The sequence below is a fragment of the Notamacropus eugenii genome, chromosome 6 (assembly GCF_028372415.1).
Source record: "Notamacropus eugenii isolate mMacEug1 chromosome 6, mMacEug1.pri_v2, whole genome shotgun sequence".
Taxonomy (NCBI): domain Eukaryota; kingdom Metazoa; phylum Chordata; class Mammalia; order Diprotodontia; family Macropodidae; genus Notamacropus; species Notamacropus eugenii.
This window is the reverse complement of record NC_092877.1, coordinates 46,777,982-46,797,809: the sequence shown is the minus strand read 5'-3', so window position 1 is coordinate 46,797,809 and position 19,828 is coordinate 46,777,982. Positions and strand designations below refer to the sequence as shown.

General features: G+C 48.5%; 1 protein-coding gene across 1 annotated transcript; it reads left to right on the top strand.

The window, feature by feature from the left end:
* The first annotated feature begins 744 nt into the window (after positions 1–744).
* On the top strand, positions 745–3,790 carry LBX2 (ladybird homeobox 2). Its single transcript, XM_072619871.1, has 2 exons — positions 745–1,180; positions 3,089–3,790. The coding sequence occupies exons 1-2, from the start codon at positions 871–873 to the stop codon at positions 3,481–3,483; spliced, it is 705 nt and encodes a 234-aa protein (XP_072475972.1). The 5' UTR covers positions 745–870; the 3' UTR covers positions 3,484–3,790.
* Positions 3,791–19,828: the final 16,038 nt, after the last annotated feature.

The window sequence follows — 19,828 nt, the reverse complement described above, 5'->3', positions numbered from 1 at the left end:
CATCCTCTCTATGGGGCTGGAGAGGAGGGTAGATTAGGAGGACTGGGTTCAGGGAGGAGCAGGGCCTGACACAGGAGAGGGAAGTAGGCGACAGAGCTGCCCCCTAGGTCCAGTCACAGCTGGATCCAGCCCCCCTTCCCTCACAGCTGGTTTCAACGCGCCCCCCCCCCCCCCCCCCACCTTTCCACCCACCAACTCTAGCTCTGGGAACTTTTAAAAGCCCTTGAGGCCGCGGGAAGAAAAACCCTTTTATCGCCCGCAGTTTTATGGGCCAGAAAGGCTGCTCCCATTACGGGTCGGGGGCCCAGGCTGGACAGCGGCGAGGGGCACAGTAGGGGGGACAGGGTCTGGCAAGTAAGGTACAGGGGTGAGGGTCGTAGGAATACGGAAGCAGATTGTAAAGAGACAGGAGAAAAGAACCGATGGGCCTGGTGGTCGCCACCAGAGCAGGAGTCAGAAGAGAGCCAGGGAGTGGATACATTCAGGGTAGCGCACTGTGTCCAGTCCTGAGGTCACTTCCTCAGTCCGCGCCAGGGTCACCTGGGCCTTAACCTGAGGAGGGCGGACGATTAAACGAGCTGGGGGACCCTTGAGGTGGGGGTGGGTCTGCAGAAAGGATACGCGGCCCGGGAACTCGGGGGCCGCCGCAAGCTCCGCCCCCCCACCCACCCAGTTGCCGCCTCCGGCCCCAAGGCCCTTTAAGGCAGAGCTACCGCTCCGCTGGCGGGCGTAGGGCGGCACTGATTGAGCCGCCCGACTGAGGCAAATAAACGACTTCAGGCTTGCTCAGCGCAGTCTTCTGGGCACAGACCGGGGCCCCGGGGGGCTGCACGGGGCGTTCCCGGGCCCCGGGGCCCGGAGCATGAGCCGATGCGCGGAGGCGGTGGGGGAGGAGGAGGAACAGGCGGTGGCGCGGCACTGGCTGCCCCGGCAGCGGGGACCCCTTGGCTGGGGGGCCCCGACATGACCTCGGCCCAGGAGTCCGGGCCGCCGCCTGCCGCCTCCAATAAACCGCTGACGCCCTTCAGCATAGCTGACATCCTGGGTCCATCAGCCCGCCCGACCCCAGCCCCAGCCCCCGTGCCAGCCCAGGATCCTACGTCGCCTCTCTGCGCTCTAGAAGAGTTGGCCAGTAAGACCTTCCGCAGGCTCGACGGCACTGTCTTGCAGGCGGCCGAAGGTACGCGGTCAGAAGCTTGTCCGGGGTTGCAGTTAGAGGGAGGCTGATGGGAGAGGGGCTTTGGGTTTTTAAACTGCTGAGCTTATCGTGAATCCCTGCTACAGCCTCCCCCTCCTTTCTTCTCCCTTCCCCTCTTTCTGCACCGTTTCCTCATATCTCCACGTTCCCGAATCCCCTATCTTTCTCTTCCTCAACATCTCCTTCCCGATTCCCCTTTTATCCACACCTCCTTTCCTCTTCTTCTTTCTCCTCTTTTCCTCCTCTTGCTTTCCTTTGGTTTCCCTTCTCTCCTGGCCTCCAGTTTTCCTTCGATTCACCGTTTTTCTATCTTTCCCTGCGGTTCCCCTCTCCTCTCCCCTCCCTGTCTGACCCCTTTCCTTGGTCTATGTCTTTTCTTCCGCTTGTTTTTCCCCCGTCGTGCCTGTTTTTTATTCACTGCCTCCCTTTTAATCAGTCTCCCTTTCTCCAACAATCTCTTCTCTCTCCTGAGTCCGGCTCCTTCGAAAACTTGGGCCACAACGTGCCTCCTCCTGAATCAGTTCGAGTTGCCAAGGGCACTGTCGAGGCTGCTTTTTCCTGTCCCCTTGTTTCAGGGATCTGTGCAGAATGTCGTCCGGACAAACTCTTTCCTTCCTTCAGCGGGCCGAGGTGTCTGTCCTACCAGAGCCTGAAGTGACCGCGTTACTGCTCTCTAGGCAGTTCCGACCCTCGGAGAATGCGCTCCCGCGCTCATACACACACACACACACACACACACACACACACACACACACACACACACAACCACACACACAACCACACAGTCCACGATAAACCAAGGGAGGATAATCAGATATTGAGACTGGAGGATTGATTGCTCCTGTTACTCTATACATGCGACAGAAATGATAGAGATCCTGTCAGGCAGAGAAAGACAAAGGGACAGAAACAGAGACAGATGAGGAAGAAAGAGCGAGGTAGCCAGAGATCCGACCCAATTCGGGACCACCTTCACCTCGTCCCAGATTTATAGGGTTCAGAGACTCCAGGCTCTTCTCTCCCCTGCTGTGTTTGTGTCTCCAAGGCTCCAGCCCCTGCAGCGGCCCGTTTGGCTATCCGGAGGTGGAGGAGGGGCACGGGGAAGGTGTGAGCCAAGTCATTGGGACAGTAAGGGGGCCCGGAAAAGGCCCGGAGATCCCAGGGAAAGAACCCTAAGGGTTGGGGGAGAGGTCATAGGAGTAGGTCCCTGGTCTCTACCTTTTCGCTCAACTGGCCACTGACATCCCCACCGGTCTTGAAGCTCAGATCAATCCTATCATCCAGTTCCTGATCTCTCCTACTCTCTCCTGTCTCTCTATCCCACGAAACTTCTTTCCTTTCCACAAACTTCTGTACCTCTAATACCCTGCCCCCAGCTCCCTGTTTCCTTAATTGCCTACCTCTGTTCTCTCAATTCCCTACCTCTTTGTGTAACTAACTCTGCCCCAGTCCCTCAGCCCTACACCCTCCTGACCTCTGTCTCAGTCATCCCAGACACCCAGATCAATCAAACCATCAACAAGTCTTCTCTGTGAATTCACCCAACCCTCTCCCCCCCCCCCCCACCATGCACTTAATACTCCCAGGGGCCTTGAGTTACCTATGCCAAACGCTTGACCTAAATGACTCTTGTGTTAACCTCCTTGCTTGCCAGATTCTCTTGCACATAGGGGATTCGTAGATCAAATTCTGTTTCCCAAGTTTTAACTCTGCCCAACCCACGGGATCTAGGGAATTCCCCGAACTCTGAGGCAGGTTCAGCTTTGTTGTTGTGGAGAAGCCCGCAGTCCACTCCAACGACCGAAATCCTGACGCAAGGCAGACCTGCCTGCTCTCGGGGAGGTCCAGTCCCAGGCTTGTTCATACCCCTGATCTTTCCTGTTCCTGTAGGTCGGGCGGCCCTGAGCCCACTGAGCCCCAGGCCTGTGACTCGCAGGCGTCGGAAGTCTCGAACTGCATTCACCGCGCAGCAGGTGCTGGAGCTGGAGAGGCGCTTTGTCTTCCAGAAGTACCTGGCTCCAGCCGAGCGCGATGGACTGGCAGCTCGACTGGGCCTGGCCAATGCCCAAGTCATCACTTGGTTCCAAAACCGCCGGGCCAAGCTCAAGAGAGACGTGGAGGAGATGAAGGCAGATGTAGCCTCCTTGCGTTCCCTGCCGCCCGCAGCTCTCCGCCGGCTGAGCCTCTCTCTGCCAGAATCAGGCTCCAACCCTTCTGCTGACCCAGAACCCAGCCCCTATCCTGGGCCCGAGCTTTCAGACGAGGAGATCCAGGTGGACGATTGAAGAAAAAGTCTGGCCCTGACTCTGAGGACTTGCGGACTCTATCACCAGACTCTATCACGACCCTTTTACCCACTGGGCCAGCTCAGAGGGTCCAAGTCCCTGATAGACTTCTACTGCCCAGTTTTTCTGACATTCCCACATCGTTCTCCTTCCATTCATTGTCTCTCCACTCCAGCCTCTGTACTATCCAATCCTCCCACTTTCTGGGGTCCTTCTGTCCCAGACAAACTGAATCACCCCACCTCTCCCACATTTATTCCTATTTTGGTGGTTCATCCTGCCAATCCCCATTGTCCCTGACTCTCAATTGTTACACAAATCTCCCCACTCCCCATTTTTCCAGCCCCAGGGACTTACTTAGGTGTCCTAGACACATTTATGAAGCTAATTTGTTTTTGTTTTTGTTTGTTTTACTCCTCATGTGGTTCTGGGATGTCTCAGTTTTCTCACTGTTTTGGAAAACCTAGGAGTCTCAGATAGCGTTCCTTCTTATTCCAACGGCCTCCCCGGTTCTTCATTGTCTGTTTGCCCTCATACTCTATGTTGCCCAGTCTCCCCAATGCCCTGTTCTGGGTTGAGGGATCCCTCTGGGGCCACACTCAGCCTCTCCCACCCGGACTCCTCCTTTTGAATCCTTGTGCCCTCTGGTCCCTATAGAATTCACCTATCCTGTCTCCTCTCTTCCTTCTAAGGAACCCTTTCTTCTACAGCACATTTTGTTTTCTGTAGTTGTGTCCTATTCAGATCCTACAATATCCCTGCCTCTCCCGGAGGTTCTCCCAACAATGACTGTCTCAGGGGATGGACAGAGAGCCAGGATTAACTGGGTCTTCTCTTCTTACTATAGATATCTGGCATTTTGTAGCTGCTTCTCCACCTCCACTTCCCCCATCCCAGCACCTCACTCAGTGTGAATAAAGAGGATCCCAAGGGACATTCTGCATTTTCCCTCCTGCGAGCTGAGAGGGTGGGAGCAGGCCACAGATGCTGGCAGCTTGTGTGCGTTGGGCAAGCTCTGGATCCTTACTGCTTGAAGGCCTGAAATAAGGCAAGGTCTGTTGCCCCTTATGTCCACTCCCTCTCTGTTTTTTGTGATAGAGAGCTGACCCCCAAAATTGCTCTCCTCCCTCACCTTATAGGATTTGAAGATCATGTGAAATTGGACCTTCAACACTCCAAATTGAATCTACTAGGCCTAGAGGGCATCTCCCTGAATTCCTTTCTACAAATACCACTCCCAACCCGAGAGTTTATTAATGATGACCTTGACCTAGATCCAACCCTGAGACACACAGGCGATGCACAGAAACTGAGGAGAGAGGACAGAGGCAAGGGTAAAATTACACACTCCGGAGGTTACACCCCTGGTGACGGCGGCGAAACTCAAAACAACATTCAAGAGGTAAAGTCCGCATTGCTAACAATCGAGGCAATGACACACTCCCTAACGCAGAGACAACAAAGGGTGTTTGCGGGACACATTGACACTACCGCATAACAGTAAATCACACAGCGCCTCGCCTGTAGTAGGCGTCTTGTACAATGCTCGTGGACTCGAACTTTGTACAGGAAGACAGCAACCTCGGACACGCAACATTCATAGACGGCAGCAATCGCACCCAGCCTTGTGACACAACCGCACAACACCCAGAGTCAAGCGCCGTTATAACGCACTGCATCACGCAACACATGCAACACACATAACGCAGGCAGTCACACAGTAACACAAAGACACTCCCATGGAGAGCCCACGTTGCCTCCCACCCCTTCCTTGTGTTTGTGGGTAGGCTTGGGAAGGTTTCCCCACCCCCCACATCGTGGAGTGGCTGCTCCCCTTCCCATTCCCCGGTAATTTCCCGGGTGACCGGGCCGCCGCTGGCTGCTGACATCCCCGGCCGAGTTTAATTCCTTTAACTTGTGATTAATTACCCGCCCCCGCCCCGCCCCCGGGCCTGTCTGCACATCAAACGCAAAGGGGGGAGGGGCTGCCGGGAGCTTCTGGACCCGAGAGAAAGGAAAAGAAAGGGGAAATTTGTGACCAGGTAAGGTGACCCTCATTCACAGCCTCACACTTGTACTCTCGCAGATAAAAACGTTCCCCGTCCCAGCCTCTCCGGGCCCTAAGGTAAACACCTTAGCACGTACTCCCTTCTGCTCTGGTTGAAGAAAATTTTGCAGTATCATTTCTTAATCGGCAAAATGAGGGTTTTGCGAAAAACGTGTGGATTTTAGCCCCAGGGAGCACAATATTATCTAGTTGAGTGACAAAACACAAACAGAAAAAAATGAATTAAGAGGTTAAAGGCAGGGCCAGAACACCTGGGCTCAAATCATAAGTTAGCTACTTTGTGATGTCCCCAAATCTCATCACCCCCTAGGCCTCTTTCCTCTTTCTAAAATAAGAGAGTCAGACTTCATATCTAAGGTTCCCTCGGATGGTAATATTCACCCATAAATGCTGGTTGATAAAGGGTGGGTTCTAGGAGATGGAAAAAACATCAGTGCTGATTCCAGTGATCAGAGATCACCTTAAAGAGGCAAATCTAAATTGGGCTACAGTTTATAGGATGAGAGGATTTCCATAAGGTGGAGAAGTGAGGGCTTCTACAGTAGGGGAAACAGCCCAACAACATGGAAATGTGCAGCCTGTTGGGGGTATGAGTAAATCTTTGAGATTTAGTGTTGTGTTCAGAGTCAAGATTCCAGAGGCCAGGTGTAGTAGGGTCTTAAATCCCAGACCGAGTAGGAGCAATGGGGAAGTCAATGGAGGATTTTAAGTAGGAGTGGGATATAAATCAAGTATTAGGTAGTGGAGAAAACCTTGGAAACCAGAAGACCTGCAAGGAGGTAACCAAAAAGGACTGAATTAGGCTGATGGGATTTGGACAGAGAGGAAACACTGTAAGGGAAGAGGGGACAGGATTTGGTAACTGATTTGAAGAATCAAGAAGAGGGAGGAGTCAGAGAGGTTTCTAAGCCTTGATGATTAAGGGTCTCATGGCACTGTGGGGGGTCGAAAAGGGGAAATCAATTTCAGGAGTAAGATGGTCGACTTTGGGCAATTACCTCCTTTAAGTCCCATCCAGCCCTCTTCCTTTGTAAAGGGGAACAGGACTACACTGTGCCCCCCAGCCCTCACCCCCAGGTCAGACATCTCCAAGCTAATTCCTTCAAGAAGTCTTCTCTGCTATGACAGGGGAAAAGAATAAGTTGGATGAATCAGACTGAAAAGGCCAGATGTTTGAGGCTGAAGAACATTTTATTAAGCTCAGTTCCTGGACTTGGAATGCCAGGGAGTCCAACACACAAAAGCCCAGCCTCATTTCCCAGTAGCCAAACCTGGCCATCACGGTATCTTCATCAGACACCCAGCATCAGGCCGGAGGCGACCTGCCCCCCGAACCTCAGGACACACAGGTTCCTAGCCACAGCAGCCTTCTTCAGGGTTCTAAATGCTGCCCATTGGAAGGTCAACATGCTGCACCGGCCTCAAGGTTTTGCTGGAGGCTCTTATGAGGAAGGAAGGATGTTAAAGGGGAGACTGAAGCTGGAAAGGGAGTGGAAAAATATCAGCAGGGAATCTGCTATGGACAGGGGAGAGCATGGTATAGTTGCTGAAGGGGAGAAGAAAATATTTTATTCCTCTCTGCATATGTGGGTAGGGGAAGCCTGAGAAAACCAGAGGGAGCTGAGGGCTGAAAAGAGCCAGTAATTTTAGGGGAGAGAGTTGCCTCCCCAGGATTTTGGCAATTGAAAGTGCTGAAGAACTGAAGGTAATGGAACTGGAACTGGGACCAGTAGGATAAATGGTTGGGGACCAAATCTGGTGGAGTACAGGCAAAGAAGGAAGGGCTGAAAGCTGCAGTCTTGTTACTTTCCCATCCCACCCTAGGAACACCCAGGACATGACCTGTCCCCAAGAGAGGGCAGACCTCCTCCTCTGGGAGATGGACAGCAGGGACTTCACAGGGTTTGTGCAAATGGCAGCTCAGGGTACATTTAAAGGTCTTGTGTTCAGATGGGGAGCCTGGAGGCCTTACATTTACTAACTGTGCAATCATATTACTTAACATTTCTGAGGAAACCTCATCTGTAAGCCATTGTGGTGTTATCAGGAAAAGTCTTATGAGCTTGGAGGAGATATAGAAATGGGAGCTTATCTTTTAATTCACAATGATCCCCAGCAAAATTCTAGGATCAATTATGAATGAAAGAAGTTTGTGGGTCCTGAGAAGAGGAAGAAGCGAATGCTGAGAAGCAGCATAGGTTCATCAAGAATAGCTCGTGCCAGACTAACCTTGTTTCCTTTCATTGACAGGATTACTGGGCTGGGTAGATCAGGGGAATGCCTGATACTGTTCACCTAAGCCAAGTATTTAACAAAGTCTCATGACAGTGTGCTGGATTTCAGGAGTGGGGTGAGGTATTAGGAGCTGAAGAACCAGACTCAAAGAGTATCAATAACTTGGATGAAGGCACAGGAGGGCAAACTGAATTTGCAGACTTCATGAAGCTAGGAGGGCTAATTAACAGTGCACAGCAGAACCAACCTGCAAAAAGGTTGGTTCAAGTGAAAAAGGTCTGAAATTTTTACTGGAATGCATCCTCCATATGAAGTAGCAGTACGATGCAGTTGTCAAAATATTAACACACACACATGGTATCCAGTTCAAGGAAGATACTGTACCCTAGTGACACCATATCTGAAGTACTGTATTCAGTTCTATGCGCAACATTTTAAGAAAACGAGTAGGTCCAGAGGAGGGGAGTGAAGGGACTGATTAGAAACCATGCCATTTAAAGTAATACTTGAAGGAACTGGGAAGTGTTAGCCTGGAGAAGATTTGAGGAGAGGAGAGGCTTGAATATGTCATATGAAAGGGATGGACCTGTTTTGGGGGTAGAGGCCCAAAGGAGAAAGCTAGGACCAATAGGCCTTCAGTTATAGGGAAAGAGACTTGGATCTCTCCGCCTGTCTATCTGTCTGTCTCTGTCTCCAAAACCTGTTAGGAACTAATCAAGACAACAGGTTTGCGAGAAAGCTGACAACTTGAGTTAATGTTTTCCTGGATGGTGGAGGGAAAAGAAGATATGATAGGAGACAGTGTTCTAAGTAACGTCTCCAGGCTTCAGGAGAGTTTTCATGATAGCTGTCATGCCTCTAGGGAAGGGTAGTCTAGAGGCCAGGTTTAAACAGGCAGGATCATGCCAGAGAGCTCTGAATCTGGAGCCAGAGATGCCCCCTTTGCTGCTTATTGCATGTAACTGGGAGCAGGTCACCTTTTCTCTTTTGGCCTGTTTCTAAATCTGTAAAATAAGAAGGTTAGATCTAAGAACCTCTAATTCGGTACTTAGTTCCAAATATATGATCTCCCTGAGTAAAAAGGGGCAGTTAAGTGGAGAGAGCACCAGTTCTGGAGTCAGGAAGAACTGAGTTCAAATTTGTCTCAGACATTTACTAGCTGTGTGACCCTGGGCAGGTCACTTCACCCTGTTTGTCTGTTTTCTCATCTCTAAAATGAGCTGAAAAAGGAAATGGCAAACCACTGTAGTAACTTTGCCAAGAAAACCCCAAATGGGGTCATGAAGAGTCAGACACAATTGAAATGACTCAACAACAAACAAGAGCTCCAAATCGAGCTCTCAGGCTACATGGGGCCAACTCCAGCACCAAGGTGAGAGCCTCCAACACCTTGGGGAGAACTGGGGGTGATTTCTTAGGTCAGAGAAGAGGCCTGCCTGATCCTCCATCTAGGAAGAAGGGAGCAATCATTAGACCCAAGTCAAGGAGGGGTTTTCTGGACACGGAAGAAAAGCTCCTTTTCCTCCAGAATCACGGAGGACTCTTTCAGGGCAAACACTTGGAGGGCAAAAGCCAATGGCAAGAGAAAGAAGCATCTGGTCTAGGCCTAAGAGAAGCTAATGGTCATCTCCAAACAAAAGCAAAGGGAGAGAAAGTGGACTCTGAAATGAACGAGAATATCCCTTGAGCCAGCCTCTAATGACTAATAGCACCTCTGAACAGATGACCTAGATTATGGTGGGTGCCATTTGTGCTACTCAGACCCTAGTCACTGTGCCTACCAAAGTGAGTTCCAAGATGGCCAACTGCACAGGCCAGAGCTTATGAGCAGGGCTGACTATGGATGTTAGGTCTCCCTCTCTTGGGAGAAAAGCAATAAGTCCTATCCTGTTGGATGTAGAGTGAACTGTCATATCCCTTCTATCATGACAAGTGGGAAGTAGGCATTACAAGCCACTGGAAGCCCTCTCTGGTGGATAGGCAAGGGTTGAGCTTTATGGCCTTGGTGAAGAAGAGCACAGCTTCCTGATACAAGCCTGCAGCTTGTGCCCAGCTCCGTGGAAGGAGAGAATGGCTCAGCTGGAATGAGAGCTCCCTGCTCTGACCACGAGTTTCCTGGGGACAGTGTTCACAGTTTCCCTGTCTGATTAGGAGCTCTCTATGAGAAGGATCCATTTTCTTCTCATCAGAACAGCGACTGCCTGGAAGCTTCATAATGTAATGGGGAAAGTGTTAGATTTGGATTCAGGATACAAATTCTAGCTTGGCCACTTACTCCTTTTGGCACCTTTGGCAAAAAGGGAGAGAAAGTGGACTCTGACATGAACTGAGGCATCATCTTTCTGGGTCTCAGTTACTTGAGAGGGCTGCACTAGATATCCTCTCGGACCACAGTCATGATCTACAGCTCCCTCTACCAAGTAGGAGATCTTGGGACACTGATGTCCCCTACCAGAACAGGGGCTCTCAGACAGCTCCCTGGGGACTATGTCAGTACAGTGTCAGGGGAAAAACTTACTTGCTAGCTCTTGACTCTGCCTTAAGGCAGCTGCCTGTACTCCAGGGAGTGCCTAGAGATGAAGATATTAACTGGAGCAGGTTGCTGCATTCTATCTCCAGTTCCAGTCAGTCAGTCAGTCAACAAACATTTATTAAGCACCTACTACATGCAGGGCACCATGCTAAGTGCTGGGGATACAAAGAGAGGCAAAGTATAGTCACTGCTCTCAAGAAGCTTACAATCTACTGGGGGAGAAAACATGCAAACCATTCTGCACAAACCAGCTACATACAGGAATAACTGGAAATAATTAACAAAGGGAAGGCACTAGACTTAAGGAGGATTGGGAAATGCTTCCTGTAGAAGGTGGGATTCTAACTAGGCTATGAAGGAAGGCAAGGAAGTGAGGAGGCAGAAATGCAGAATACCCCAGGCATGGAAATGCTAGTGGAAATATCTGGAAGACATGGAGTGCCTTGTTCAAGGAGCAGCAAGGAGGCCAGCATCACTGGATTGATGAAGGTGTGCGTAGGGGTATCGGTGGTAAGGCTTAAGAACACTGGAAAAGGGGGTGGGGAGAGATTATGAATGAAAAGCAAAGTACTTTATATTTGATCCTGGAGGTGAACGGGAGCCACTGGAGTGCACTGAGCAGTGGGATGACATGGTCATATCTTCTCTTTAGGAAGATCACTTGGATAGCTAGGTAGAGGAGAGTCCTGTGTCAGGGAGACTGATCATCAGGTTATTACAATGGTCTGGGTGGGAGGTAATGAGGGTATGTGCTAGGGTGGTGGCAGTGTAAGAGGAGAGAAGGGAGTGCATTGGAGAGATGTTGCAAAGGTAAAATTGACAGGCCTTGGCAACTGATTGGATGCCGGGGGGATTTGAGATAGAGAGTAAGGAAATGAGGATAACACTCAGGTTGTGAGCTGGGTGACTGGGAGGATGGTAGTACCCTCAACAGTAATAGGGAAGTGTGGAAAAGGGGGAGGGTTTGGGGAAATGATAAATGAACTTAGCTGTGCACATGTTGAGTTTAAGATGTGTACAGGACCTCCACTTCAAGATGTCTCATAGGTAGTTGGAGATGCAAGACTGGAGGTCAGCAGAGAGATTAGGGCTGGATTTGAGAATTATTAGCATAAAGATGATAACTGAATCCATGGGAGCTGATGAGATCACAAAGTGAAACAGTATACAGGAAGAAGAGAAGAGGGCCCAGGAGAGAGCCTTGGGTGACCCCCACTGTTAGCTGGCATGACCTGGATGAAGATCCAGCAATGGAGACTGAGAAGGAGCAGTCAAATAGTTAGGAGGAGAACCAGGAGAAAGTAGTGTCTCGAAAACCTAGAGAGAAGAGAGTATCAAGGAGAAGGTGTCAAAGGTCAAAGTCAAAACGATGAGGATTGAGAAAAGGCCATTAGATTTGGCAGTTAAGAGATCATGGGTAACTTTGGAGAGAGCAGTTCAGTGGAATGATGAGGTGGGAAGCCCAAATGTTGAGAGTCAAGAAGACTGTGAGGGGAAGGGAAGTAAAAGAGCCTACTGTAGATGGCTTTCTCAAGGAGGTTAGCCACCAAAGGGAGGAGAGAAATGAGATGGTAGCTGGCAGGGATAGATGGATCAAGTAAAGGTTTTTTGAGGATGAGGGGGACATGGGCATGTTTGTGGGCAGTAGGGAAACAGCCAGTAGATAAGGAGAGATTGAAGATAAATGAGAGAGAAGGTGGTATGGAGTGGGATCACTTGTGTTTGCCAAGGCGAGAAGGGCCACTGCATGGGAGACAGGGGTGAAGGAGGAGAGAGTGGCAGAAGGTATTTGGATGACGTGAAATGAGGGAGAAAAGGGAGCTCGCAGTAAATGGCCTTCTTCTAAAGAACAAGCTCCCCCTACCCTACAGTCCAATCTGTATGGTTACCCTTTCCTCCCAGTCCTCCCCTTCTAACCTGTCCCAGCCCTCACCTCTGGCTGTGGATTCTGGCTCTGTCAGTTCCAGCTGAGGGGCTCAGAGCCCAACCCTTTCGCTCTTCAGGTATTGGGAGACCTGTCACCAACTTTGCAGCGCGCTTGTGACACAAAGATGCTTGACAAATCCAATTTTTCCTACAGGTAAGGAAGAAATGGACAACTGTTGTAGTAGGGTTGAGTGGTATGGGGAAGCTGTGAGTCATGGAACGGAGACCTTGGGAGGAGGACCAGGGAGACAGAAGGAAAGAGTTTTCACTTCCTCATTGCTGCTACCCTGACTAGGGCTCTGGGGGCGGGAGGTAAGGCTGCTTGCCCATACTACTGGTCTTGTCATTGCTGCTGCAGCCCCTTCCATCACCTGGTTAGAGACATCCAATAGAAATAGTCACCTTAAGCCATCTCTAGGCCAATCACCTTGAAACCCCTGCCCCTTCAAAACTCACCCTGTCCCTCCTTGCCCCTACACTGGCCTCTTCTCCTCCTACATGCACCCTGTGTCCCTCCTCATCCATCCTTTTTTTTTTTTTTTTACTATTTTATTTTATTATTTTCCTTTAGTTTTATTGAACTTTTCAACATTCATTTCCACAAAATTTTGGGCTCCAAATTTTCTCCCCATTTCTCCCCTCCCCCCACCCCAAAACGCCAAGCATTCTAATTGCCCCTATCACCAATCTGCCCTCTCTTCTAACATCCCTCCCTTCTCTTATCCCCATCTTCTCTTTTGTCCTGTAGGGCAAGATAACTTTCTATACCCCTTTACCTGTATTTCTTATTTCCTAGTTGCAAGAACAATACTCAACAGTTGTTCCTAAAACTTTGACTTCCAACTTCTCTTCATCCCTCCCTCCCCACCCATTCCCTTTGGGAAGGCAAGCAATTCAATATAGGCCATATCTGTGTAGTTTTGCAAATGACTTCCATAATAGTCGCATTGTGTAATACTAACTATATTTCCTTCCATCCTATCCTGCCCCTCATTGCTTCTTTTGATCCTGTCCCTGAGAGTGATGACTTCAAATTGCTCCCTCCTCCCACTGCCCTCCAATCATCCTCCCCACCCTGCTTATCCCCTTTCGCCCCCACTTTCTTATATTGTAAGTTAGGTTTTCATACCAAAATGAGTGTGCATTTTATTCCTTCCTTTAGTCAAATGTGATGAGAGTAAGCTTCATGTTTTTTTCTCTCACTTCCCCTCTTTTTCCCTCCACTGAAAAGTCTTTTACTTGCCTCTTTTATGAGAGATAATTTGCCCCATTCCATTTCTCCCTTTCTCCTCCCAATATATTTCTCTCTCACCGCTTAATTTCATTTTTTTTTAAAGATATGATCCCATCCTTTTCAATTCACTCTGTGCTGTGGTGTGTGTGTGTGTGTGTGTGTGTGTGTGTGTGTGTGTGTGTGTGTGTGTGTGTGTGTAATCCCATCAACTACCCAGACACTGAAAAAAGTTTCAAGAGTTACAAATATTGTCTTTCCATGTAGGAATGTAAACAGTTCAACTTCAGTAAGTCCCTTATGACTTCTCTTTGCTGATTACCTTTTCATGCTTCTCTTGATTCTTGTGTTTGAAGGTCAAATTTTCTTTTCAGCTCTGGTCTTTTCATCAAGAATGCTTGAAAGTCCTCTATTTCATTGAAAGAACACTTTTTTTCCCCTTAAGTATAATACTCAGTTTTGCTAGGTAGGCGATTCTTGGTTTTAGTCCTAGTTCTTTTGACTTCTAGAATATCCTATTCCACGCCCTTCAATCCCTTAATGTAGAAGCTGCTAGATCTTGTGTTATCCTGATTGTATTTCCACAATACTTGAATTGTTTCTTTCTAGTTGCTTGTAATATTTTCTCCTTGACCTGGGAACTCTGGAATTTGGCCACAATGTTCCTAGGAGTTTCTTTTTGGATCTCTTTTAGGAGGTGATTGGTGGATTCTTTCAATATTTATTTTGCCCCCTGGTTCTAGAATATCAGGGCAGTTTACCTTGATAATTTCATGAAGGATGATGTCTAGGCTCTTTTTTTGATCATGGCTTTCAGGTAGTCCCATAATTTTTAAATTGTCTCTCCTGGATCTATTTTCCAGGTCAGTTGTTTTTCCAATGAGATATTTCACATTATCTTCCATTTTTTCATTCTTTTGGTTTTGTTTTGTGATTTCTTGGTTTCTCATAAAGTCATTAGCCTCCATCTGTTCCATTCTAATTTTGAAAGAACTATTTTCTTCAGTGAGCTTTTGAACCTCCTTTTCCATTTGGCTAATTCTGCTTTTTAAAGCATTCTTCTCCTCATTGGCTTTTTGAACCTGTTTTGCCAATTGAGTTAGCCTATTTTTCAAGGTGTTATTTTCATCAGCATTTTTTTGGGTCTCCTTTAGCAAGGTGTTGACCTGCTTTTCATGCTTTTCTTGCATCTCTCTCATTTCTCTTCCCAGTTTTTCCTCCACCTCTCTTACTTGATTTTCAAAATCCTTTTTGAGCTCTTCCATGGCCTAAGACCATTGAATATTTATTTTGGATGTTTGGGATACAGAAGCCTTGACTTTTTATGTCTTTCCCTGATGGTAAGCATTGTTCTTCCTCATCCGAAGGGATGGGAGGAGATATCTGTTCACCAAGAAAGTAACCTTCTATGGTCTTATTTTTTTTCCCTTTTTTGGACATTTTCCCAACCAGTTACTTGACTTTTAGGTCCTTTGTGAAGAGTACGGTATACTCTGGGAATCTATAAAATCTCAGTTCCTCCAAGGTGGCACAATCAAGCATGTACTGGTCTTAGCGCAGGGAGGGATTTTTGTGCCCAAAGTTAGCAGAGTTTCCTCTCCACAGCCACCTGGCCTCCAGTTCGGCCAAGCCAGCACTGGGGGAGTGGGATTCAGTTGAGCTGTGGGGGCAAGGCCACCATTCAGTGTGAGACAAAGACCAGATGCCTCAGGGCCTCTACACAGGGTTGAGGTAAGACTCAGCTCTTCAGTGCCCCCAGGGGTTTTTATGATACAATGGTCACAGGCTGCAGTGAAAACTGCTGCTGTCTGCTTGAGGTGGTCTCAGCAGCCACTGCCTGAGGCCAGAGCTAGGGGAAGACCCTTCTCTCTTCCTGGCCAGCTGAAAAAACCCTGTCACTGCCCTTTGGTGCCTGTGGGTTGAGGGATCTGCGAACCTGTTGCTGCTGGGACTGGGGATTCCGTGACTGGAGATTCTGCCCCCAAGGGCTGGTGTGGCCAAGGCTGGGCTAGGATCTGCACTCTGTTCCTTGTCGGTGCAACAGAAGTTTCTGTGGCCTTTTCAGGTTACCCTGGGCTGGAAATCTCCTCCACTCTCTTGTTCTCCACTTCTGCTGCTCCAAAATTTGTTGAGAGTCCCTCTCTACAGGTATTTTATGGGCTGTGTGGGGAGACCCTGCATATGTGTGTCTTTCTACTCTGCCATCTTGGCTCCACCCCCATCCTATCTTTTTGAACCCATTTTCCAAGTATTCACCCTCCACCAGGCCCCCACTCACCTTGTCCCCCCAATCTCCTGTTCCATTCGCTCCTGACATTTCCACTCCTTCTGTCGCTGTAATTCATCCACCAGGTGAGGGCTGTCCCTCCAAGCAGTATCCCAGGATTATTCTCCCCCGTATCAAAAAGCCCCACTGGATGGCATCAGGCCCTTTCTTGATTTCCCCATCCCCAACCCCCACTCATCTCTTCAAAAGGTCTCCCCTCCAGCCACCCTCTTCTTTAGCCATTTCTTTTCTGCTCATCATTTTATTTGTTCCTCCTCGGCCACAAGCACCTCTGCCAAGCAGTCAGCTTCCTAGTGGGAAAGAGACAGAGGAGCACAAAGAGGAAAAGTATGGGAAGGATACAGGGCGTAGACTAATGGGGTAGGTAGGTAATAGGCAGGTTTCCAGTCTCCCCTATCTCTGGTGAGGAAATCTTTTAGTATAAGCTAGAAGAGTGCTGTAACCTAGTTTGGGAATCTGCCTGGCCCTTGGGTTCTGCTTCCAGAATGACTTGCAGCTACCAGCAAGAGGTCCAGGAATTGAATCCCTTATACATGTCAATTAAATATGAAGGTGGTCTTTTAAACTGCTTGCTTTCCCCAAACATGACAAGCATCAGAGGCTTAAACCATCTTCTTTCTTTTCCCATTCCTTTCTGGCCAAGACTAGCTCACAGACAAAGCCATAATTTTGAAAGTGCCTGAAAGTTGGCCATCGAGCAAAAGGCAAAGGGGTGATACAGTGGATGCAGCATTAGACTGGGGGTGAGGAAGACTTGAATCCAAATCCTATAGACATTTACAAGTTGTGTGAATCTTAGCATCTCACTTAGCCTCCATCTGCCTTAGTTTCTTTATCAGTAAAATGGGTATAATAACACCATCTCCCAAAGTGGTTGTGAGGATCAAATAAAATATTTGTAAAGCTCTTTGAAAACCTAAAGGTATAAAAATGCTAGTTATTACTATTAAAGGGCAGCTAGGTGGCACCACAGATAGAATACCAGGTCTGAAATCAGGAAGACCTGAGTTCAAATCCAGCCTTAGACACTTACTAGCTGTGTGACCCTGGGCAAGTCACTTTACCCTGTTTACCTCAGTTTCATCATCTGTAAAATGAGCTGGAGAAGGAAACGGCAAACCACTCCAGTGTCTTTGCCATTAAAACCCCAAAATGTGATAGTAAAGAGTCAAACATAACTGAAACACCAAACAACATTGTTGCAATTAAAGTAAGCTTTAAAATAATGTGTCTAGGTTCTGATTTACAGGGATATCAACCAAACAATGATTCTAGGACAAGGGATCTACGACCCAACCTGAAGTAGGGACTCCTATGGGGGTCAAAATACAGTCAGGAAGTCATTAAGACACAGCTGGTTTCTGTCATCTCTGTTGAGGATCTGGACACTTACACTCCCCCCACCTCAAAATATTAGCTCCAAGTCTTCAAGGTGACAAGCAGAGGATGCTTTGAGATAAGGGTCTGGGAGGGGAGTCTTAACAAGTGCACTGTAACCAAAAGAGAGGTGCCACTTTTGTGTTTAATTCCAAATCCTGGAGCCCATAGCTCAGGGAGTAGTGAATACATCTGTTCCTGTGACCCTTTACTAGGTCTTGTCTTTCTGGTGGTAACATACTCCACTAGAGCTCCTGTCCTCAACCTGATCCCCGAGAGTCTGGTTCTTTCACAAGAGTCCTTTGGAGTCCAAAGTAGAACAGAACTGGAAGGTGGGGGACCTTTGATCCCCAGCCCTATGGTCTATCCTTATGGGCACTGTTCCGTTCTACTCTGAGAAGCATTTCTTTCCACTCCGTCATCTCTCCACTCTTTTTTCCTAAGGATGCTGCTCCTCAAGGACTCCAGAGATCAGGGACAGAGCCCTATGGCCAGGCCATCATTCTTTTTTTATTTTTTTTATTATTATTTATTTTTTTTATTTTGTAATGTTTAACAATCACTGCCATACAATTGTGATTTTATCCCCCCCACCTACCCCCCACTCCCCCCCTCCCTCCCCACGACTGCATACAATTCTGTATAGATTCTACATATACTTTCCTATTGAGTATATTTTCACTATAGTCATGCTATGTAGTCAGACTAAGATAAATGAAAGAAATCGTATAACATATCAGAACATGATACACAAACACATACACATACACAAACATGATCTGCTACAATATGTGAGTGACTTCCATATTTCTCTCTCTGAGTGTGGCAGGCATTTTGCCTTGAGATCCTCCATTGGGATTTTTTTTTTTTTTTTGGTAAGAAGTTCTTGTGTTATTACACAAATCTAAGTCTACCAGAAAAAACTCTCACACACTGTGGTTGTTGCTGTGCATAAAGTTCTCCTGGTTCTGCTCCTTTCACTCAGCATCAGGTCATATAAGTCCTTCCAGCCAGGCCATCATTCTTGAAGACCTCGACTTCTACATTCTTTCTCTTCCTGATGTGAGCAACTTCCAACTCTATCCATCATCAATCACAGAAGATCAAGGCAAATCCTGCATTTTGGCATCAGATTCACCTCTCCATCTCTAGTGCATCAGCCCTAACTTTCTCAGGGGTCACTGTTCCTGCTTTCTTCTTTGGACCCCACTGGGGCATCAACGCTGCTCTCCACCATCCTAGGCCTGTGATCTGACAGGAACAGCTCACACTTGGATCATCTCCACCACTGGAAACATTTCTCCTTATTCACCTCACTCCTAGGGAAAGGCCCAGACCAAGCCGCCTGGACCCACTACATACTCATGCTGTCTAACTTGAAGACCATGGTTGCTGAGTTCCATTATTTATCTCTCCTTGCCTCCCCAGCTCACTCCATAATAATAATTATTTTAGGGTGTTACCTCTTAGCCTAAATGGCTATTTTTTTCCCCTCCTAGATTCTCCCTCACTGGTTCACTTAACCTCATACATTCCAAGAGAGACTGAGATGCCAGGAATGAATTAACCATTTTCTTCAGAGGTCAACTCAAGCACCACTTCCTTCAGGAGGCTTTTGCTATCCTCTCAGCTCCTGCTGTTTACCCCCTGAGATTACCTTGTATTTGCTTTCTGTAAATTTTGTATCGTCTATATGTGTATGTTATTTTCTCTGAAAGAATGTAAGCTCCCAGAGGGCAGAGATTGTTTCATTTTTGTCTTTGTAGCCTCAGACCTTGGCACGCCTAACATATATGGTAAGCACTTCCATACTTCCTGGCAAACTGCTTCACAGTAATAGCTAACATTTCCATAAGGATGTTAAGGCACGCAAAGTGCTTTACATGTATCATCTCATCTGGGGTTCCCCATATCACTGTGAGGTAGGTATCATTATTAAGAAACAAGGAAACAGGTAGAGAGGGGTTAAGGGACTTGTCCAGCAACACAAAGCTAACTGTTTTAAGCAAATCTAGGACCAAAGTCTTCCTTCTACCAAGCCCGGCCCCGGCTGGCACTATCCTCTGTGCCACCCAGGTACCTTTAATGCCAACTCCTTAGAAATATCTAAACTTCCTTCTATCCAATCTAGTCCCAAGTTCTACTGATTCTTCTTGGAAATAGTTCAGATTTATCGCTGCCTTCCCATCCCCATTGTGGGGTATTGGGGTGGAGCCCCTCCTATCCTTCTGCATAAACCTAGTCCTCATGCAGAGACCCCAGGATGACTGCTCCCTGCGGACTAGCACCTCCCAGAGAAGACCTGGGTCGCCCGGGGTGGGGCCCAGGGCCACTTCCCACGCCCAGACCAAGTCACGCCTCCTCCAGGGAGCCTGCCCAGGACCACCAGGACGGAGCAGGGGCGGAGCCCCGTGGCAGGGTGGGGGCGGGGCTGGAGCCACACGGGGTGTCCTCAGGCCCAAACTCCCGGCAGAACCTGGGGTCCGCATCCCAAGGCGGGGCTTGTCCTGGATGGGGCAGGCTGCGAGGAGAGAAGGGGAGGGCAATCAGCCCCCCCAACCCCCGCCAGGCCCCGCCCCAGGTTACTCCTCCCCCCCACCCCACCCTCCCTCTGTACCGTCCTCCTACCCCGCCCCAGTCCCTCCTCTCCTGGTTCCGCCCCCACCGCTCGGAAGCGGAAAGGGGAGG